The 23,891-nt window shown below is 41.1% G+C and overlaps 1 protein-coding gene across 10 annotated transcripts in view; it reads right to left on the bottom strand.

Moving 5' to 3' along the window:
- Window positions 1-595: 595 nt before the first annotated feature.
- The window catches only part of ZNF644 (zinc finger protein 644), an 85,438-nt gene continuing 62,142 nt past the window's right edge, over window positions 596-23,891 (bottom strand). For 4 of the 10 annotated variants that reach the window (XM_025201878.1, XM_006021809.3, XM_025201877.1 and 1 more), the window contains 6 exons: window positions 20,044-22,087; window positions 19,050-19,605; window positions 18,268-18,873; window positions 15,659-15,781; window positions 3,589-3,691; window positions 596-2,293 (listed from right to left, as the gene is read on the bottom strand). In XM_025201878.1, the coding sequence (XP_025057663.1) occupies window positions 2,101-2,293; window positions 3,589-3,691; window positions 15,659-15,781; window positions 18,268-18,873; window positions 19,050-19,605; window positions 20,044-22,056 (3,594 nt within the window). In that variant the 5' untranslated portion in view covers window positions 22,057-22,087 and the 3' untranslated portion in view covers window positions 596-2,100. Of the gene's footprint in view, window positions 2,294-3,588; window positions 3,692-4,486; window positions 4,696-15,658; window positions 15,857-18,267; window positions 18,874-19,049; window positions 19,606-20,043; window positions 22,088-23,891 lie in introns of those variants that run through there. The other 6 variants (XR_003093615.1, XR_003093619.1, XR_003093617.1 and 3 more) reach the window with 6 other exon arrangements.

Consider the following 23,891-nt stretch of genomic DNA (forward strand, 5'->3'; position numbering starts at 1 on the left):
GGTAGGTTTAAACAAACCTGTAAGAAGGTAGAATCCTACAACTTCTCCTTTAGGCCCTACCTGCAGTGCTTGCATCTCTCACAAGGACTGTTCTTACTGGCATAGCAACTGCTGCTCCCCCAACTGAGGGAGGCAGCCTGGACTGCACCAGAAGTTATCTTACAGAGCCAAGCTGAGCTGTGTGTTTGCTTGCCTGGCCCCAAACAAGTAGCACAGGAAGCCCTGATACGTGACAGGCTGAGGCAACAGAGCCACATAGGCTTGCTTTGTGCAGTTCAATTTGGAAGCAGTTTTTACACAATGATCCTTTCTTAAAATTCATTTTAGGATAGTTTTTTTTTTCTTGTAAGAGAGAAAGACTTCACTTCAAGCTTTTGGGTTCTTCTCCCACAGCGGTTCTCAACCAGAATGCCACTACATTCAGAAAAATTATGGAGTGGTGCCTTGAGTCTAAAAGGGTCGAGAACCACTGCTGTATTTTTACTTAGGATCACTAACAGGTAGATCCTAATCTCAAGCCAAACAGATCAATTTCACACAAACTTTTTTCACACAAAATGCAAACAAGAAATGCTTCAAATTATAGACATTCAGATTTTCTTTAAACCTTTTTATTTAGAGATTTTTCTGGTAAGGAGATATACCATAGGAAAGCAATTTCACTGGCAGTGAGGTATGTATATACTCTACCAAAATACTCCTCTTGTTTTAACTGCTTTTAACTTTATTTACATATACAGAAAATATCAATGCATATCCTTGGCTTAACTACAGTATTAATTACCCTACATGAATAAAATGAAATGTTACTTGCATACAAAACTGATTCAGAGAGGAATTTGATTTACTGATTAAAAATTAAATCGTGTTTGAAGACAGCCTAAATGAACAAACACAAATTTATCATGACCAAGACACCTGCACCATATTTTCCATCCTCACAGCACATTTATTTCAGTAACTCCGTAAGTAGGTCCTTAGCATGAGCATAGTGTTACACAGTTTCATACATATTAATCACATCCAAAACAAGTTCTAAAATTTAAACTGTAAACATTCTCTTCATATGTAGAAACATTTCAATTGGTGGTCAAATTTGCTAAAATGATAATTTTTTTAAACAGAATTATAAATGAAAAGGTCTAGTCTAAACCGTGTAGTGAGCAATGCTTATTAGTACATTTCTACAGTGTTAAATAAAGTAGCAGAGGCAAACTGTTCTGTAAGCAAGTCAGACTTTCATAAAGAAACAAACGTGTTAACAAAAAGATGCTTCGCAATAAAGGAAGTTAGATTTGAATCTATGATACAGATGTAAGGGTAAATACCATCTTTGTTGACAAGTAGGAGGTAGCATAGATGCACCACTTTATTGTCAGTGAGAAATGCAACTGAAGTAAAGAATATTTCCTTACCACAAATAATTTCCAGTACTATGTACATATTTCTCTTAGAAATATTTGTTTAAACAAGTTTCCCTCCACTTTTTAGTACAAAAAAGCTTCATGTGATTTAAAAAAAAAAAACACTTACACACCTAGATAGAATAGTACTAATTGCCCTATTTGAATGAAACAGTCTTTTGAACTATGAAGTACATGATATTTAATGCCCTAAATTGAGTAAATTGTATTAGCAGTTCTTGGTATTATACAAAACACTACATACATACAAACAAAATATAATAATATCTTATTTTACTATGCAAGTCTTTTTGGAATAAACAGAGCCTTGATTCTGGTAACACTGCTGAGAACATGGTTTTGTTTTATTTTCATTTTTTTAATAAAATCTGTCTTTAAGTACCCATGTGCAACAATTTAAAAATGGCTGCTTTACATGTAATGGTTTTGTATTGATAAGTGAACACAGTAACTGACAAAAACATAGTAAACCTTAAAAACACATCTTTTACCCTATATAAAATATAAAGACTACTTACTGTAACTGTTAAGTACTCAATTTATTTTGATGTTACTGTAATTCACCTTCCCTATCTTTCTGGCTTCAGGATTTATAAACATAATTTAGTGTAGCAACTTTAAAAAAAATGACAAAGTATTTCAAATTTACACCCAATTCAAATTTAAAATGTTTGTTCTATGATGCTGCCTCTGCCATCAGTAAAGAAAATGAAGTTTCAGTAATTGAGGCAGGCTTTTTAAGTAGTGATGTGACTTCAACCATGCCAGCTCCAGTTCGTGGAAGATTTGCGTTGACAATGTGTCGCTGCAAGTGCTTTATCCAGTCTTCCTGAACAGACAAAGGTCCACGGAAGACCAGACCACAAAACCTGTTCAAATTAAAATAATTTCATTAAGATATGTTAGCACTATTGAAGACATTATATGATAAGAATTTACTTTTTTTTTCAGTTGAAAACACTTTAAGGTTAATATATTATTCTTTGATTATGCATTTCAGATTTTTCTAAACACAAGATTAAAATTTATATTATGAGGGCTGCCTATTCATTTGTCCTGCTGTAATTAACAATCTTTTCCCTTTAGCAGAGCTGGGTTTTTTTGAAGTAGGAAACACAACAAAAGTTTTCGTTTGAGAAAGTGGAAGCCTAAAATCTGTTGAAAAAATAAGACTGTTTCAAAAATCTCTTGCTTAGTGTAACAAGTGGGCATCCCAGGGCCAATCTCAATCTACGTCCGCCCACTTGTTTCCGGTCAAACCACTCGCCCGTCTTTCCTGCCATGCCTCGATGTTCCAGATTATCAAATGTTAAATCAGGCAGGAGGCTGCTCTTTACCTGCTCTGATGACAAGGGCCTCTGTACATGCTCAGACCTCCCCTTGATGTGTCCCATACCTTGCAGATGTTTCCTCCAGCTAGCTAGCACTGGGATCCAAGCTCCAGAATCTCACATGCCACTCTCACTCCCCACCGGAGCTTGGGATCCCAGCGCCCTTACACTGGGTTCTCTATCCTGGCCTCAAACCAGGCCTTATCATACTCACATTATCAGCTAGGCTCCAAGTCCCAGCTCTGGGCCTACCAGCTCGCAGTGAGCCTGGGTTCCCCCATCTCAGATCACAACCCACTAGGGATGTGGGGGCTGGGGGTTTCAGGTGCCCCTTCCCACCTTTCACTGGGGAGGTAACTGGCCCAGCATTTCTGGGGAGCTACCCCACCATAGGTAGCTCCACCAGGTCACCATTCCCCGGAAGGGTGCAGTTTCAGGTCATGCCCAGGAGCATGGGACCTCCTCCTTCCCCATAGCTCCAGCCCTTACCTCCAAGTGGTGCTGACCCTCCAGCTCTTGGCAGCAGACTGCTGCCCTGCAGTTCAGGGACCCAGCCCTTATATACTCCAGCTGGGCCTTGCTCCCCAATCAGGCATCAGTGCCTGATTGGGATTACAACTAGCAGTAGGCTGCTGCCTGTGCCCCTATAGGTAACAGAGCACCCTTAGGTTAAAACTAATACTGAACTTGGGCAGCACTAAGCAAAACAAAGAAATACATCCTTTAACTTCACTTGAGTTATTTTTCTATAAGCAGCCACAATTTATAACCTCTTTAAAATAAAAAAAAGAAGAATTATGTCAAGTAACCAGTTGCAATGAACATGCATATACCTGCATCGGAGTATGTAAACTTCATCAGCACTATGAGGTAATGGCAGCATTTTTTTCTTGCTTCCAGATCTTGATCTTGACTTCTTTTGCTTACAGTCTAAAGCTGAGAAGAAACAAGAAAAATCTCCATAAGTAAAATTGAAAAATTAAGTCAGTCTTAAAACTGGATAGTTAAAAAACTTTCATTTATAGTAGTGCTGAAAAGCACTATTTATTTCCCCTTATTATGCCATATTGAATTGCAATCTAAATTCATAAAAGTTGTAACATGCATCAAGCTCTAAAGATTATTTAAAATGCAGGTAACTTTTTTTGTTGTTTTTTGTTTGTTTTTTATTTAAGATTTTTATAGATGAAAACAAGCAATATCAGCCAGGTCATAACTGATCTTAAACATTAAGTCTTATTACCAGCCAGCACTAGTAACTTAGGGCATCTATACACATACTTTTCTGTCCCAAGATGCACTGGAGATCCGCCGCTTCGGAGCAGACTCAATTAATCGAGTCTGCTCTGCACATGAGCTGAGGCGAACTGCACTGTGCTGCATGTAGTTGTATAAGCAGCGAAATGCACAGCAGCGTGCTGAAAACGGTGGCAGTTCACTTTTGAACTACAGCACTTCCAAGATGGTGTTTTAGTTCAAAAGCGTGCCACTGCCATTTTCTCAGAGCTGACATGCATTTCGCCACTTATACAACTGCAAGCATTGCAGCACCAGGCACTTTTCAAAGCACCTGGTGCTGCAGCGCTTACATATGTAAGAATGCCCTTATTGTAGAATGATATGGAATTACTTAATGACAGTTTATAATTCCCTTTCATTCTTAACATCATCTCAGAGACAGAATCATTATTCATTACTGTAGTTCAAACTATGTTGTAAAAATACACATACATTCAATCAAGTTACATCTTTCAAACTAACATCACTGAGAATTTCCACCTGCAAGGGATACTTGTGTACATCTGTTACATCATCACGAATGCCTGGCTCACTTGTTCTCATCATAAAAGTGCCAAATGGGAAGAAAAAAGGTTTGGTCCTGTCCTGTCTCTATGGAATTCTGAGATGAAGCTTCCTTAACACTCCTGTCTATTTGAATGCTAAAAGAAATCATAAGAAAACATTATTATCCCATTGCAAAAGGTCTGTAGATATCAGGACAATGCAGTGATGCAAGGCTGCATGCTGAATCATTTTCTTACCAGCTGTTTGAACTATATAAGTAACCATGTAGCACGTAGATTCAATTTGGATTAAGAACGTCTGGACCCTCTGGGGGAGAAGGAATAAAAGTCTACAAAGAATCATTGCAGGGAAAATTCTCAGAACAACCAAAGTTGGGAAGACACTTTAAACTGAAGTTTACATTATAATCACAACACAATCTTCCAATATAGTCAGGAAGTGCAAATTTGAGTTGTTCAGAAGGGTAGGAACTCTATCTATATCCCTGTTGCAAAGCAAGAACATTGACCCTAAAAGCACAGAAATCCCAAAGTAACAGAAGTACTATCAGCATCTAATTCTTGCAGTCTCTCTCTTTTACAAGTCAAGTTTGCTTCACCACACCATAGAAAAATGTCACAAAGACAACTAACTACTCTCAGCAATCTAACAAAGGCTCCTCTGCTTAAGATTTCACACCAGTTGTGAAAACCTCGAGCACAAGACTGCAGCTTTGTATTTTTCTTCTACAAAAGTTTAACATTCAGAAAGACCCTGTCCTAGCCCAAAACATTCTGTTGGAATAGCAGTGCTGGCTACATACATGAAAAGACAAGGCTTGTAGCCAAGCACAGCTCTGAGAGCAAAACCCTTAACGAAGATGCAACTGTTGTTAGAAAGTAATTTGGTGACAGAAAAACTCCTGCCAGCAGAGACTGCATCCATACCACAGCTTTGCTGCCCTTGTTAAGGTAGCAGCAACCCTACAGCACAGACGAAGCTAAACACAGGCTCTTTCCAGACAAGCACATCTTCTGAAACCAGGTCTCAGCTCAGTAATCTAAACTAAACTAAGGGATGGGACAGCACCAATCCCAAATCCCTCCCAGTAGAAAGAAAGTGAAAAATTCTGTACTTCCAATTCCCTGTCGTTACAGCTTCAGAGCCCTGCTATTCAGAGGGGGACACAGAAACAAGTTCCTGACTGAGGTGGAGGAATACCTTCAAATAATCATATTGCTGTGAAAAACGAGCGAGAGGAAGGAATAAAATGACAGCTGCAAACTGGCTGGAAACAATAATGAGGGAAGTTACTGAAAAGTGAGGAGAAAATTTGAGGGGAGCAGAAAATGAAAATTAAGACACCAGAAGTGTACAAAAGAAGCATGAAAGTGACTCACAGAAGGCTTGAAGGAATTCTGTTAGGAGATGGGACACTAGAGCGTTCTCTTTGTTGGCACTAAATTAATAGACATTTGGACAGAAAAGTCAGTAAGAATTTTTAAATCCTCTTGGAAAAAGTGAAAGCATGTTCCAGGTAGCAGGTAGTGTCCTTAAATGTTTTGTGCGCAATCACATTTTCTAGTTTCTATAATAAAGAAGTATATCTCTCTCAGGTTTTAGAAAAGCATAAGTTTCACAGGAGAAGCAGCCATTAAATCAATGGGTTAACATTTCATACACCACACTATTGGTACCAGCCTCTCCAGAGAACAGCCTTCTGGAGAGAGAAGACCAAGTACTGAAGCCTAGGAACTAATGTGTCTGTAGAGAACTTGTAGCCTAACCCTTGGCCCATCTGACCAAGGTGGAAATGATCACAGTAGCTTCGCCCCTCTGAACCTTGTAGACTGCCACATGAAAGGGAGCAGTTGTTGGAACCAACAGGAAAACTAGGGAGCCACTAAAACTACAATGTATCCATGTAAACTGTTTCCAAGATCACTTAGCAGCTGCAAAACTAACTACAAAATATCAGCATTGAAGAAACGATTTTTACAGAGGTTCAAGAAAAAGAGGGAAAGAAAAAAAACATATGGTCTCATTCACCTACTAGATGGACCAATTATGAAAAACTTAAGACTGAAAATAGGCTTGATGCAAGATGTAAAGGAAGGATATCTGATCACCACTGATACATGGTCGTTCTCAGAGACTGGAACACTGGATCAGTTCAGCAAGAGACAGACAGAAAACAACTAACGGTCAGCAATGCAAATGTTAAACCTGGCTACGAGCTGAAGGAGATATTTCCTACCCCTATTTTCAGTGAGTACACTTGTATTTTTTAAGGCATAAACATGCTCAAGTCCCAGCCAGTGAATCCGAAAGGAGAGAATAAAAGTTTTGATAAAGTTTGACTAGAGAACGAACCATCATCAGTGACTACAAAACTTACTTGATTTTAATCATTTAAGCACTTGATATTAGTAAATTCACTTAAGAGTCTTGTGCACACGTGTGCATATGCACACATTCACACGCTGTGCTGGGTCTTGTACTATAGTGATACAATGCAATAACCCAAAAATGGAACCCAGCAAAGAAAAAAGGCCACTTCAAGCCTTACTGTTAGGTAAAAATCAAACCTATGTTACTAAATAAGATTTTGGGATCACAGTGCTGACTGGGTGGTTTTACTTCAGTTTACCTTTAGTTCCTAGCAGTTTCCACATAAATTATTGCCCCCCCCCCCCCAAACAGCAGGCTGGTAAACCCTCTCAGGAGAGTGGCCTAAAATGCTGTATCCTCGTAAGAGTCATGGTAGTTCCTTTAAGATTAGGATTAGGCAATTTGTCAGAGAGTGGTAAGAAAGCTTGCACTGCCATTACTTGTTATGCCTATTTTGTGGCTAGGGAGATGTAATCTATAGAAGCTGATATGATCTGTCATAGGCACCCCATTCTCTATAAAAGTCTCTCTGAAATGCACCTCTTCCTTTCAAAGAAAGTCCCTGTTGTGGAAGTTGCGACTGCTTAAAGATGTGTGCACTCCAACTAGACCCACCATTTCATCAAAACCTCTGATTCCACATGCCAGAAGGCAGAGAACAACCAATTTTAAAACCAGAAGATAATTAAATATTTGAAAATATCATATTAAGGAGCTGAAGTTCCATTAAAAATATATTTTTTTTAACAGAATGTGTTAGGTAGGAGCATAGGGACAGTTTAGCAAGAAACACCATAACAGATGGAGGTGGAAGACTAAAATATATACCCAATATGAATGGGGAACATAAATTGTGTAGGAAACTCATTATGATCTCTGTTGCGGGTCTTTTTATTCAAGAAGATTGAATGTATAACATTAGGACTTCACTAATTGGAGGTGCTCTCTTTACTTCAAAAGCACAAAAAAAAAGACTAACTGGGACTTCAATACTTTTCTTAAATAAGTTTTCCTAGTGAAATATTAATATTAAAACCACACTACAATTAAACAGTCAGATCTTACCCATCTGTTATTTCTTTGCTTACTTGATAATTTGCCAAAATTCAGTCATTTGTAATGTCTCTCCCAGTCATTACTGAAAATTAGTATGGTTCAAATGTACATCAAGATATTGTTACCTACAGTAATTTGTAAACCAGAGGATTTTATTCCATATTCCTGACAATATTAATACATTTGCTCATTTTTTGCTGGCTGATCAATTATGAATATCACGACCGCAAAATAAAGACATTCCAGACGGTATCTCTTGCTCATCCTCTTTGCTCAAAGGGAGCACAAGTAGGCACTGCTGTACTTCACAAGAGCAGCAGCAGAAAAAAACAAATGAATTCTCATCTGTAGGAGCAGAAAGAAAAGGATGAAAGCAGTGATGAAAGCCAGTAACAGACCGGGATAAGAGGACTTAAGCCAGGGGAGAAAAAGTAGAAGGGCAAAGAGAAGGTTGGGGAGACAGAAGGAGAACCTTGGTGTACAAGACCTCAGAAGGGGAAAAACAGGAGAACTATGTACTTTGAAGATGCTGGAGAAGTCTGTCTACCATTCCTTGACTGCCAGGAGGAACAAAGCTGTCATTTGCAAGACTTCAGGAGCTGATAGTAATCTTCCAGACTTTTTCCAAAAATAGGTAGGAGAAAGGAACCTGGCATCTTCTAGAGGTGAAGGACTCCAACAATTTCCAGATTGTGCAAACGTGTATTTTATAGCTTGAAAAACTATATCAAGTTCTTGAAATGGATTTCCAATTAAAACACTGCAAATGCAAATCAGGCAACTGTACATACAAACAGACCTAGCCAGTCATTTGTGACTATGACTACAAAGCAATGCAACCATAATGGGTAGCCATCCAGGCAAATCAGATCTGTAATTAAACAGTTTATTTTCAATGGCCAAGAGCCTAGCAAGTTTCAATCTTGCTTGGAGACTGGGCCTTTTACTCATTCCTCAAGCACTGGCAACTGTTTCTCTACATTCAGCATTTTAAATCTGAAAGAATAGTGTCTGCAATAGACTATTTTCTACAGGACAAGATTAAATTAAATATCCTGAAATATACCAGAAAGCAGAATCTTCTAGTAAAAGTCCTATGATAATCTGAATACTGAAAATATACACAGTCAAGTAGTGGGGAAAAAATGAAATTTCCCCAAGATGGATACATAAGGTAATGCAGTCCTGGGAAAGCAGCCTGCATGAATTATTGTATTTCTTTTCTTGAAAAGCAAAGCATATATAGTTCCCAAAGAACCTGTCTTATCACATAGGAACTAGAGTTCATGTTTGAATAAAATTAGGTAATTAAAGCAAGGACCCAGGACACAGTTTCAGCTAATAATTTATTTAACTGTCATAGTAATATTTATTTTTAAAAGTGCAAAGTAGTAAAAATGTAACCTCAAAGCTTTATGAAAGCTGGAAAAATCTCTAACAAAATCAGCACATCCACACTGCCTGAAATCTGAAGCCAATTAATTGCAGACAATGCTCATCTCAAACTTTCTTTTTACACCGAGCCCTGTCTCTCTAACAGCATAAACTGGGTTCTTGCACTGCAACAAGAACAGAGTGCTCTAGTCAGGTCCTTTATCGCTAAGTGCATCCTACAAATGCACACACCAGTACAGTACCTTTACTGTACACTGTGAACCATCAAATGGAAACCATATTTAGCTCCTGTAAGCTTTTTCAGTCAACTGATATAGATCTATTTCTTAATCTTTAGATTAATTTAATCTTCATAGAACTATGAAGATTAAAGTAAAACTACATTCTATTTATGTGGTCTTCTAATATAATTAAACTCTCTACACTGCTGGTATCAACCTATGGTCTGTGTCAGATTTAAAGGTACTTAAGTTCTTCATGATCAAATTCGTACTCTATAGATCATAAGGGTTTTAGGTTTTACAAAATTACATTTCTAACTCCAGAAGCAAGAAAAACTTTCAAGTGCAAATAATGGAAAACTCAGCTGTTTTGGTAAAGTTTGCCAACAGCTTAAAATATGTCTACGAAATATGAGCTGCCCACAATCTCAGTAGTGTATTATATCCTGTTTCTACACAGTGCTGCTCAACAATAAAGTTGCAAAGCACTTTGGAAATCAGTCAATTTCCTCTATTTTATAGGAGGGAAAAAACTGAGGCATACAAAAGGTGAAGTGAATCTCAGATCACCCACAGATCTCTAAACCCCAAACTCCCGCTCTGTCGCCTAAGCCTGCAGCTCCCAAACTCTGACAGACTGAGTACCACCAATTTGAAATGATACAGCCTTAAGTACCAGCAGCAATTTTTTCATACACATAGCTACTAACAAACTATGTATTAAAACAACATAAAACAATGTTTTATGGTTACTGAATGTTTTAATCAGGTATGGTAGCCATATGAAACAATTTTAAATTAGAAAAAAAAGAGTGTAAACCAGGGGTAGGCAACATTTTTGGCCAGAATATTGAAAAACCCCCACAATGTATATACCCTGTAAGGTGCCGGACTGTGGGCACATCAGAAAAACAAAACTGGGTACATGGCAGGACGCACTGCATATTAATATAGTTAATAATAATAAATGTTTTTTAAACAGTAAATACCAGGTTTTATAAAAATTCTAAACCTGGTGACAATAAATAAAACAGGCAGGGCAGTGCTGCAGGCAGGCTGGCCCTGCCAGGCTCTTGGGAAGGCAGCAGCCAGAGAGGGGGGGGAGGAAATGCCCCAGGGTTCTATATAGACTCAGGCCACAGTGGGGGTGCTCAGCAGCACCGGAGGTGGGGCTTGGCCCAGGCCGTGCAGCTCCGCGGGGGTGGGGTGCAGCCGTCCTGCCCACAGGGGAACGCTGCCTGGCTGGGGCAGGACGCAAGGCTTGGGGGTGCTCCCTGCTTGGCCTGTGCACACCAGGTGCAGCACGAGCAGTGAAGAATCCCCAGAGCTGCAGCAGGGACTCCCTGGGCAGAATGCCATGTGCCTGCTGCCACCAGGCAGGCGGAGGCACTCAGCCAGCACGCGGTATGAAGCAGCGGCAGTGGGTGGGGAGGGGCTGTGCGCACTCCAGGGCAGACATGGGCAGCATGTGCCCCCGTGCCTGCCCCAGGGTGAGTACAGCAGCAGAAGGGCCCCCACACCCTGCTGCCTCTGGAGGTCCTCACATCCCATGCAGGTCCAGAGGCAGCGCTACGTGGTACAGAGCCCCTCACACAGATCCTGGGGTGCACACAGGAGGGGGACCCCCCCCCGCATTCTTGGAAAGGCCCAGGCCGCCTTTGTGCTGGTCCTGCCACAGAGACAGGGCAAGCCGGCCCGAGGGGAGAAAATCCCCGAGAAGCAGCAGGCTGCTGCTGCCCTCTGCACCGTGCTAAAGCTGACTCCAGAGGTGCACCGCATGCCATGTGCCTGCCACCGCTGGGCAGGCAGAGAATGCAGTGCAGCCAGCACACGGCAGACGCACAGCATCGCGCGAGGCTCTCAGGCCAGTGGCCATCACACAGCAGCAGCCCACCTCTGTCCCATGCACAGAACCAGGGGGCATGTGCCCCCCATCCCTGCCCCAGGGTGTGTGCAATGGTGGGAATCCCCCCCCCCATGCCCCTGGATGAGCTGCTCGGGCTCTGACCATTGCACCACCCATCCCAGGGGCCCATTCACCCCAGTCCCTGCCTCTGCTCCCCTACCTCCTTCACGGTGGAGGCCTTAATCTGCACCCCCCTTCCCCGCAACACACTTACCTAGTGGGTTCTGTGTTCCTGGCCATGTACAGCAGGCCGTGTGCAGCAGGCTGCTGCTGGCTCTGGGTGTGTGCAGTCCCTCCCCCCAGCCTTCCGCGTACCACTTAACATGTACCACAGTTTGGGAACCACTGTCCTAAGCTACTGCGCATCCCCAGTTAAGATGTTAAATCTAACATAACTGTAAGAGCTGTATTTTCTAATAATTTAGGTGTGCAATTGTGAACACTTTTGTAATGACAACTGTCTCTACAAGCTGAATAACTATAGGTAAGCAAAAAGTAAAATCAAATAAAAAAAACAACCCAACCAACCCTATAAACCAGAGGTGGGCAATTATTTCGGCTTGAGGGCCACTTAACAAGTTTTGATGAGTTGTCAAGGGCTGCATGGGTAGCCCTGCCCCTTGACAGTTGCTTCACCCCCTGGTTGCCATATTGGGACTGGGGGTCCCACCCCCACAACCCGTGACCTTTGCCACTGGAAATCCCTCTGCTTGCCACCTGGAAATACTCCTTTTGGAAAGGGAGGGTTGCCATCTTGGAACCAGAAAAAAAAAAAAAGGAAATCACACACAAGAAGTCAAACACCTACTATAATATATTTAAATTTTATCAGAAAAAAATATTTGTCATGATTTGTGTTTGAGTAGTGTATACAGAGGGGATTGCATAATAAGCCAAAAATAAAGTCTTACTCTTGTATATTGTGTGTGGGGGGAGTGGGGTATGGTGAAGTGTGTGAGGGAGGGGGGGTGTGTATGGTAGGGTGTGGGGGAGTGTGGCGGAGGGGGGTGAGGCTGTGTGTTGCGGGGCATGGGGGGGTGTATATGTGGGGAGGTTGTGGGAGCAAGGTGTGGGTGTGTGAGGGAAGATGGGGGAGTGTGTGGGGACTCCTCTCACACTCCCGCACATGATGTGCAGCCCCTGCTGCCAGCAGCAGCAGGCAGGGGCACTCGGGGTGCTCATGCCCTGTACAGGCAGTGGCGCATGGCTCCAGCCAGCGCTGTGCATGGGGTCAGGAGCACATCCTGCCCAGCCTGTCTCTATTATGGGGGCTCCACACAGTGCATGTGCAGCTCCCACACTCGTGCAGCATCAGGGGAAGCCCCACACTGGAGCCAGCTGCCTTCCCTGCTCCCTGTTGTGCAGGTCCCAGGACTCTGCCGGGAGTGAAGGGAGCCCCCATCTACTGCTTCCACATGGACTCCTGGGACCTGCACAGCAGCGAGTGACGAAGGCAGCCAGTGTGGGGTATCCCTCGGTGCTGCGCAAGTGCAGGAGCTACACACGTGCTGCGTGGAGCCCCCACAAGAGGTGGACTAGACATGCTGCGTTCTTCACCCCCACGCACAGTGCTGGCTGGTGTCATGTGTATACGTAAGGCACGAGTGCCTCAAGCGCCCCTGCCTGCTCCTTCTGCTGGCCGTGCACCATGTGGGGGAGTGTGTGGGGTGCTCCCACAACCTCCCCACCCCTGCCTCTCACACCTGCGTTTTGCCCAGCCAAGCTCTCCAGTTCTGCCACTACCCTGGCCATGGGCTCCACGCTGCTCCCAGCCCCAGGCCCAGGCCCAGCCCCACACAAATCGCTGCCCCCACCCAGTTGCAGCTTCCCCTTCAGCCCCTACCTGAGAAACCAAGCAGGTACTCCGGGGCAGCTGCAATAGCAGCCCTACCAGAAGCTGCTACTGGCTGGGCCCTTTCTCCCACAAGAGTGGGAACAAGGCGCAATAAGATATGTTGGGGGTGGGAATGGTTTGGACAGAAGGGCTAGGTAGGATACAATTCTTTTGGTGGGGCCTGCAGGTCATATTTTGCCCACCCCTGCTATATAAACACAACTCTAATACAAACTGTGGCAATAAAATGCCTCCATCTTTTCTCCACTGAATGATTCTGAAAACAGTAAATGTAACAAGTACTACCTAAGGCCCATATACTTCTATAAAATAAATGTATACTGATGGCTAGAAAATGATTTTTAGAGACTTGCTTTTAGGAACTGGCTTGCAGGTAGAGTAAATATTGCATTATAACAATGGTCCAGGGGAATGGCAAGGGTTAACTGGTTTCTAAAAGTCTATTTGTGACAAAGTTTCATGTTCTCAGCCTTCAAGGCAGAGACTGTATCTGAAGCCAGGAGACAGACAGGCTGGAAAATTGAAAACATGTCCTGAAAACTCATAACAAGAAATTAGGAACCTGCAGAATTGGCACTGGGTCACAGTGACCAGCTGCAAAGCGCCTGGGATTTTTGGTTTTGGTGAAATGACCAAAATAGAAGGCTGGGGATCCTCAATTAAGACACCAGTGAATGACCAAATTAAGATGTACGCATATGATAACGTTTGAGAAACAAAGGGATGTGCTAGCAGGATGGAATGTGGACAGAATGATGACCACAGGGGAACCAATCAACAGTACCCGGAAATGGAGTCATCATGACAGAAAGAACACAAAAGGAGGGATTTTTAGAGCAGCAGGGGGGATCTTGAGGGCTTGGGCAGAAGGCACACCACCAGTCTGTCTCGTCCACCCCAGAGGAGTTGGGCATTGGCCCTCAACCTCCAAGACTGCAGATATCTGACATTCAAGCAAAGAATCACAGGGTGACGCTCACATATTGGCCAGGCATACTGCCCTGTGAAAACCCTGGAACTGGTAGGTAAGTAGGGTTGGGGTAGGAGAGGTGGGTTGTTTACTTTTCCTGCATTACTCTTATCTGCTATCGCTGTGTATCAATAAAATTTGCCTATTATCAAATGGAAAAAGTCATGGTCGGTCTGAGGATTTGGATCTGCCTAAAACAAGATGGCAGGACTGGGTCGTAAATCCAGTGTCAACATATACCACCTGCAGACTTTGTCCAAACTTTCTGTTGTTGTTAACAAGAGATTCATTTTTAAATCCTATAACCCTGCCTTCACGGGCCCAGTCTGCAAACCATAATTAAAATTTTTTGGCTCTCCTCACAGAAAAAGTTTGACACCACTGTTTTACAAATCTGAAAATAATTAATATAAAACGCTATAGTATATTGTGTATATCTGTGGATTAAGATGTGGGGGCACTGCCTCTTATCAGTTAGTATACAGACTTTCTATACTTGTTTTTCTGCATAGTGATAACCCAATGCCTTTCCTATTACCTAGTAGGTATGCATATTCTAGGCTTTACATCTATTTTCCTCAGTCCTATCCCTTTGTTTCCCTACCGTTCACACTCCTTTTGCCCCACTACAGCCCACAACAAGTCCCACTGACTTCTGTAATGCTCTGTGCAAGTACTAGAATTCACGTATAGACAACCATCTGCAGGATCAGGGCTTTACATCTTATTCTAGATCATAATACAAAATATTCAAGGGACTCTATCCAGCATGAGATCTAGCTATTTTAATAAAAATATATTAAAAGTAGCCTCAGATACAACACATGATCTGAGCCTGCAAGAGGCCAAGCTCATCCCATAGGCCCACAACCAAACAATTCTGGCTCTGTGAACCACTGGGAAACTAACTACGCAATATACTCTTAGCTGTATAAGCAATAAAATCACTCATCTATTTCAACTCTACTACTCTAAGGGTGGCATCTAATGATGGACAGGTAAAAATTACCTGTCCAAATACTTTAAATTGTCCTGTCCCTTAATAAAGGGCCAGTAGCTATATTTGGGGTATGAATGAAAGTTGCACAGCTTACAGCTTTGTTTACATACCTGGAATGCTAAATTCAAGAGTCAGTAGGAATGAAAACCAGACATGAAAAATGGACAAACAGCAACAGCTATATGCTTACGGGTTGCTGAAATTCACCTTTGTGCATCAGAGAAAGCTTCAAAACTATTTTTTGGATTAACATGATTTTGTCCAGTCTGATGAGGAAAATGCATCATAGACAGACTTGCTTTTTACATCTGTAACAAAACATACCTGTCCCAGTCAAAAGTCCAGCACTCTTCTTTCGTGCATAAGCGCGTAAGTGGTTGGACAGGCTAACAGCACTTGTAAACGTCGTATTGCAATGCACACACGTTCTAAGCTTCACAGGCATACCTATCATTCAAAAGAAAACTATAATCCAGTTCTCTCTTCAAAAAATGAAATTCTCAAAGCGTTGTAAAAAGTTTTCTGTAATAAAGATGGTTTAAAATATATTCACTGCATTGATGCAATTGTTTAGTATATTAGAAAGATCTAAGTTAACCACTATTTACTTCTCTACATACTGTTTAGAGCCAAACCATGTTAATTTCAGAAAGAAAAAAGAGGGGGGCAACTTGAAACCCCCCGCAAGCTTCTCTGGATTTAACACCTATTATCACTTTCCTCCTGATCTCCACATTATGCAGATGATTTCCTAACCCCAAAATACAATCCTGTGATTTGAATAGCACAATTCTGTTGAGAAGTTTCAAAGCCTGCAACATTCCCAATAAGGAGAATTAAAAAAGTCTAGTTGACAAAGTGGTAATTAAAGTGTTTTACCCACAAGACTGTAAAAGGCTCAATACTAAATTAGGCTGCTGATGAAGGCTGGGAGAAAAGGTGGTAAAACACACCACTGAACAGCTGTTAGACAAAACATTTTATTCAGTGCATTTTATGTTCATTACTTTGGATGCGCAATCAATAATGAAAGTTAATGATTTGAAGTTTTTTGCTAAAATCTTTGTGCTAAATAAATGATCAACAAAGTAACATCTTAGTTATCGCAGGAAAGAAAACATAGTGAAACAATACTAAACTCCTCACTTACCAGACAAAGAAACCATTATAATTGTTTCTCCCTCAATGTTACCATAACACCACAAAGTGTTTTCTTTCACTTTATCAAAAATACATTAATCTTGGTCAATGCAGTCAACTATTATTTTTTTATTTTCTATATGCTACGAGACTGTTTAATAATTAGTTGGGGAAGCTTCTATTTGCAGGATGAAAAGTATCCTATTACCCAGCAGCCCACAGAAAAAATAGTTTTCAGGAAAGTGACAGAAGAATGTCTGGTTCAAAAACAATGTTTAAATGGAAACTACATTAAAGATAAGTGGAATAACAATTTTTGCTTAGGAAACAACCTAAGAGTTTTTCTTATTAAATCAACGGTTATAGGAGGTTAGTTGTCAAATTCTACTACCTTAGATCACAAGTAATTCAGGGGCCCCATTTAAAATTGTTAGTATTATGCAAGCATAGGCTCATTATTACTTGATTTTGCAATACGGCCAAATAGGTGGCACCTAACATTCACTAGTAAAATATTAAACACAAAGCAGTATACACTATGTCAGGTTTTCGAAAACTGTCTACTCTGGTTTTCTAAATAGAGTAAACCTGCCAAATATACACTTTCTTGTCAGGCAACCTCCCCTTCTTTAAGGGACAACCAAAAATACCCACGAGCATTGAATACAATTCTGTTCCACCTTTATAAGGCCATTTTGGAAAGCAACCTTTGTTAAGGAACTGACTGACAGACCTCACCTGAGTGGTAAAGACAACTTCTATTGCAGAAGCAAGATGTTTTTCATAAAGATAAGAATACAGGTGAACAACTATTAAGCACTGCACTGCCAGATTTACTTTCCTCACTAGATAACATCAAGAGAACCAGCAAAACAAAAATGTTGATCCTGTACGCCAATATAAAGGATATTGCAGTACTATAAGGTGGTGTCCAAACTAGGAGCAGAAACATGCTAACTTTATATACACATAAGTGTTATCAAAGGATGCTAGAAGTGTTTCCCCGACAGTGGAAACAGATAGTGTGCGACAGCTGTGTAAAGAACATTTTTCAAAGCTGTGCTAAGGAGTATCTAGAAAGCAGTCTTAAAATTGCAGAATTGTTTTGTCAGCACAATTCTCAGGGAAAAAAAAATCTGTCCACAACAAGTCAGGAATTGCGTGTTAGAACCCTGCAGGCAACAACTGTATTCAGAGCTCTAACTAGCACAGTTCTTCTCCCAGGTTAGACAGGACCGAAGAGAACAGCAGTTTCTCACACCAGCCACAGTTTTATAACAGACATGCATTAATTTACACAGAAAGAGTATGTTTGCCTAACATGTTGGTATTATTCAATAACAGTTCATCATTTTGAAATACCATGCCATTGTAATACCGACAAATAGTCCTGTCAGTTTGGATAAATGTTGCTTTTACATGAACTAGTGTTTGGAAAAATCTAATGTTTGCATTCAGCTATTTCAACTGATTTTGGGGGGAGTAATATATTTTGCAAACCAATTGTGCTTTGGTTTTAATTTTTTTCTCATTTATGGCCCCTTTTTAAATGTACGCATCTACCTAAATGCAGAAAAAGAATTATATTCCATGAGAGAGGTCTCAGTACTGATGAACACTAATATTAGGAAGGTTACTCAAGAAAAGCTCATTGTACTCTTTCCTCATTTAATACTTGGCAAAGTAAGGAAAAAAGTTGAATATGGTTCTAAGAAAATATTCTACACTGGCAAACACATTCTAATAAATAAAAAACTCTTTGGAAGTATTTTTAGCCAGAAACGTCCTCTTACCTGACTGCATAGTCAAGTCCATTTTTTGTGGTTGATACATCAATGGACCGTCTTCATTTAATGGAAGAACACATTTCTGAACAAACCTCTTTCTTGCAGTTTGATTATGAATCTTTTGCGGAGAAATCTCAGGATTCCTTTCTTCTCCTAACCTTTTATTTTTCAGAAGTTCTATCAGTGTAAGTGACTGATTTTTTTTTTCATCATGCAGTACTGTTTTTGTTTCATCACATTCATTTAGGAAATTCAGCCCTTCTTCCTCTGATGCAGACACTGATATATCTTCAGTCTTTAGGCCATTACGGTATGCTTCAAGAGGTATAACATTTTGAGATAAAAAGTCATCATTTGATGCAAGTTTCTGAGCGACAAATGGTCTGGGAATAATACGGCGACTGTTCAATGCCTTTAGGATTTTTTCATATTTCTCTTCATTTTGCATCATCTCATTTAGAACACAGATTGGAGACTTGTGCGCATCCCACTTGGTTTTGCCAAGCCTTTTCAGGTGTCCTCGCACATGATTAGACAATCCAATTTTAGTATCAAACCAACCTCCACAGAGCTGGCACGTGTGTTCAGAAGAAGTTTCAGATTTCTCAATAGCTAAAAAGGAAAATAGTTATTCATATTTTTTTCAACCATTTTGCTCTACATAATTACATTAACTATGGTAAAATTTTAATACCAAGTATAAAAAAAAGCTTTCAGAATGACTTATTTTTATATTCAAAAGACAATTTAATCCCCATTCATTGCACACCCAAACTAAGAAACCGTACCTTTTCTAACTCGTTTAACAGGAGTTCCTGTTCCAGTTCTTTTGAAATGCTGCATTTTGTCACTTGTTGCTATCTGCTCTGGTGAAACAACATGACGGGCTTCATAGCTTAATCCAGCTCTGTGAAGATGTCCACGGACATGATTAGACAATCCAACACCTGTTTCAAATGTTGCTGGACAGTATGGGCAGGACTTCTTCTCAAGTGACAAATCAGTCCAATGAAAAACTGAATTATGCTTTGGCAATGTTGTTCCTACATTTTCTAAGTTCTGAGGATCGTGTAAATCATGTAGGAAGTTACTACCCTCAGCATCTTCATAATACTCAAAATAAAAGCCATCGTTCTGCTCATAACTAAGAGAAGATTTATCACCAGCTTCACGATCCTCCATTTTACCTTTGAATATGGGGAATAGGTTTACATGCTCCTGATTAATATCAGTGTAAGACTCATCCTCCACAGATTGTGTAGTGTAATCACATAATTCAACATTATCCCATGAACTTTCATCCTCCGTTTCATAGCTGTCTTTTTTTTCAGCAGAGTTAAGTTTCTGTAAAACAACAACAGTCATTTTATGCAGAAAATCTGGATAGCAATCCAAATCCTCTCCTGTAACAGAGCCTTCCCTCTTGGATTCTTTAACCACTCTTTTTATAGCTACATGCCTATGATCTTTATAGCCTTCTGACCTTTTGGAATCAAGCTTATGACAATCCTTGATAAAACTATTATTATGGAAACTATTTGTTGAATATAAACATAAAGAACCGACAGAGCTGGACTCTTCCTTTTTAAAGTGTAAAGGATAAGAGTCACTAGATTTTTTAATCATTCTGTTGTTTTCATATTTGTGTCTATGAAAATAATTACCACTTGCTTTGACACTAGCTTTCTGCTTTGCTGTTTGATGAAAATATTTAGATTTTTGGTCAACGCTATTTCTAATAAAAATAGCCTTGCTGGTAGAATTTAGATTGCACACACTTACAGCTGATTGTGAAACGCTTTTCCGAGCCTTCTGTATCCTGTGGGGCCTCTTGTGAAGTTTTGCGAAGTTACTGGATTGTGAAGTTGAGCCAAATGATCTCTTTACATCTTGTTTTAAAACAGAGTTCTTTGGAAATGTAGATGATTGTTTGATCAACTGTTTAGTTCTGCTACCAAAATCTAAAGGTTCTTCAATTACACTACTTTTCCTTTTTTCTAATTTAAGATGGCTGCCAAAAGGATCAATACATGAAGCTGGATGCAAGTATTCCATATGTTTTTTTAAAATGCTTCTGGCAGACGTAACAAATGGACACATCTTGCACATATATGTAGATGACTTTTTTGATGACCCTAGATATGGGTCTTTCATTGAAGTTTTTTTCTGTGTTTTCCTCTGGGACATATCACCACTGATGATTGAACACTTCACTACTGCTCCATGAGCAATACCTCTATGGCATTCCAATTCATTTTCTGTCACAGCCATGAAGTTGCACTCCTCACAACAGTAGTATCTTTTATCTTTTTCATGGGTTTTAGCATGCTGCACAAATGTTTTGGGACAATTAGTACCAAATACACACTGAGGACACTGTAAACGTGCACTTCTACCCTCATCCTGGAGTTCTTTCAACTCACGGATTTCTTCCATCAATTTTTGCCTTCTTTCCTGGTGAATTATCATATGTTTAAGAAGCGAATTACGATCTCGAAAGGTCCGTCCACATTCCCTGCATGCATAGGGCCTCGGGACATTGAGATGACGGAAATGACTATTTCCATCTAAATGATACATCATATGCCTATGCAGGTGTTTCTTCTCCCTAAAATTCACATTGCACTTTGTACAGGGATAAAACGATGGTTCATCAGTACTGAAAGTGGATGGTGATTCTGAATCACTCTGTTCACATTTGTTTTTTAAAGTATTAGAAAGAAAAGTGCCAGTGTGAACAGGAGAAGTATCTTCTGCACATTTATTAGTGGGACTATAAATCAATTGTTGGATAGCGTCCACAGCTTCCAACTCCTCATCTGTTGATTCAGGCTTCACTTTTGCCAATGCATATTTTTGTGGTTCTACTACTTGTAGTTCTTCATTCTGCTCTAAAAAATCAACATTTAGTAATTTTGATTTACTGGGAACATAATTTGAATCACTAAAACAGTCCTCAGTATACCGTGTTATTTTGCTAACATCCATCTTTCTTTTTCTTTTTTTCTCTAGACCTACTTTACAGTGAACAGGAGATTTCTCTATTGTTTCTTCATTTGTCATAAGAAATTGTATGAACTCTTTCTGAGGATCCCAGCTGGGATCACTTCCCGATCTGAAACTACCTGTACCTGAGGAAACACCTGTTAACGTATTGACACAATCATCTTTTACTAGTAAACCTTTGCCATCTTCACACACTTCTACTTCACCTATTAAAGTGCTATCTACACTATTTCCTACAGATTTCTGCGTATCACAACCAACTGAAGCAGAGGTAGGTAGATTTTTAATGGAATGAGTCAGGTTCTTCGCATGTGCTACATCAGGTAACAAAAATAAAACTTGGTGCTGACTTGACTTCTGCGTTGTACTCTTTGCAGGCAGCTGAAGGTCGTGAACCACTGTCAAAGTTGAACACGAATCTGTATGATGACCCATAGGTTGCCCAGTGGTTAATGAAGCACCGCCTTTATTCATAATAGAAGTCTTAGTTAAGGTGGAGTGTGAAACTGGTCCATTAACTGCAGTTCCTTTCGGCAAGATAAAGTTTTCACTAGAAACAGTAGGAGCACCAGTATGTATAAATAGAGAAGTCTGGCCTCCACTTAAGGCTTTTTCAGATCTGTCCCTTGATAGCTCTTCAGGCAGAGTCAATGTATCATTATTCTGAAATGACGTTTCGCTCTCTTGTGATTTAGGAATGCCACCCTTTTCCTCAGAGATAAAGTTGTCATCATCTAGGAATTCTTCTTTAGCACCAGTAATTTCAGTATTTGTATTTGAATCATCCATATTGCTGATCTGTCCATTAAGTACATTTACACTAAAATACAAAAAAATATAGCAGTTAGACATTCCTAGAAATAATGGATAATGGTGATTTTTAATTTGATTCAATTTCTCTAGCAGTTTGTCATTTTGATCAGAGGTTTAGGGCTATAATCTGAACAGTCCCTTTGAATTTCTTAAAAACAATTGTTATCATTTAGGATATTCAAAGCAGACTGCTTTCACGTTTACTTTGAAAAAACAAATAAAGTTAATATATTAAACCCTAATATTCATACAAGATTGATCATGTAAGTGCTTAACTTTAAAACTTGAATATTAAACTCAGCCTCTATACCTTGAGATATAGTGCGTTATACTGCAAGGTATAAAGTTACAGGTATAATGTGTTACCCTAAGGCAGGGGCGGGCAAAGTTTGGTCCATAGGCCGGATCCAGGCAGCAGTGGACTCCATTTCCCAGCAGCCCCTGCCTGCATGGCTGGTCTCCATGGAGACCCCAGCCACAGCTGCACTGTGATAGTGCAAGGCTGAGGCTGTTATGGAGACCGGCCCCAGCTACGCTGGCAAGGTGTGGGCCAGGACAGGGGGCTGTTCCGGAGCCCTGCGATCTTGCAGTGGGGGCAGCCTGGTCCGGAGCTAGGAAAGATCCACAGTCTGCAGCCTGTATGCTTGGGGCAAGGGTGTGCGGGCAGCAGATCATGGCTCTGCCCCTGCTCAGGACCACACAGTCACCCATTGCTGCAAGGAGCCAGGGTTGAGCTGCAGTCCGCTACCTGCACATCCCTGCCCAGAGCATGCAAGCTGCAGATCACAGCTGTGCACCAGCTGCTTGCAGCAGTGACACTGTGGTTCTGAGCAGGGGCAGCACCATGATCTGCTGCCTGTGTACCTCTGCCCTAAGTGGTGTGCTGCAGTTCTGCCCTGGCCCCGGACCAAGCTGCCCCCACTGCAAGATCCCAGGGTTTCAGAGCAGCGCCCTGCCCTGCCCTGCCCGCATGGCTGGGGCCAGTTTCAACGGCAACCCCAGCCTTGTGCTATATCACAGTGCAGCAGCAGCTGGGATCTCCATAGAGACCAGCCCCAGCCATATGGGCAGGGGCTGCTGGGAAACGGAGTCTGGCTGCCAGCCGGATCCACCATTTTGTCCACCTTTGCCCTAAGGGGAAGAAATACAAGATGGCAGACGGCAACCTTTTTTGAAATTCTGGACTCAAAATTTTCAGCCTAATCTAGTAGCCTTAATGTTGGATTATTCCCCTTTCCTTCTTTTAATATCCTACCATTGGTATTTGTTCATTAGGAAAAAAAAGGTATAAACAGACTTTGGCAGTTTAAAACCAACCAAGTTTAGGATCCTAGTCCTACAAACAATTGTGTGCGCGCGCTTAACTTTACTACCATGAGTATGGCCCACTAATTTCAATGGGATTACTCACAGCAGTAGACAGGGAAAGAGCCCAACTTCCTTTCTCCATATCTCTTGGGTTACCCCTTTATTTACATTTTTTTTTAATGTACCATGCCCCCTTTTTAATGGTCAGATCTTAAACAGCCCATTTTCTAACCAAGCAAACAAGGACATTTGAAAGCAACTTTTAGAAGAATTTGGGGGCAGGGATGAATTTATATGGTACCTTAATTCTGATTCAGCATGGAGAGTTGCATGCAGCTAGTAAGTCTGTCGTGGTGGAAGAGGAGGGGGAAGGAAACGGGCATGGGGCGGGGGGCAGATCAAGGCTCCCGCAGTGAGGGAAGGAGTGGGGTTGGAGCAGGTACTGCCTAGTCAGGGTGGGGCAGGGTGTGGGACAGAGCTGCAACTCATCCGGGGGGGGGGGG

This window comes from Alligator sinensis, unplaced genomic scaffold (assembly GCF_000455745.1).
Source record: "Alligator sinensis unplaced genomic scaffold, ASM45574v1 scaffold199_1, whole genome shotgun sequence".
NCBI classification, from domain to species: Eukaryota; Metazoa; Chordata; order Crocodylia; family Alligatoridae; genus Alligator; species Alligator sinensis.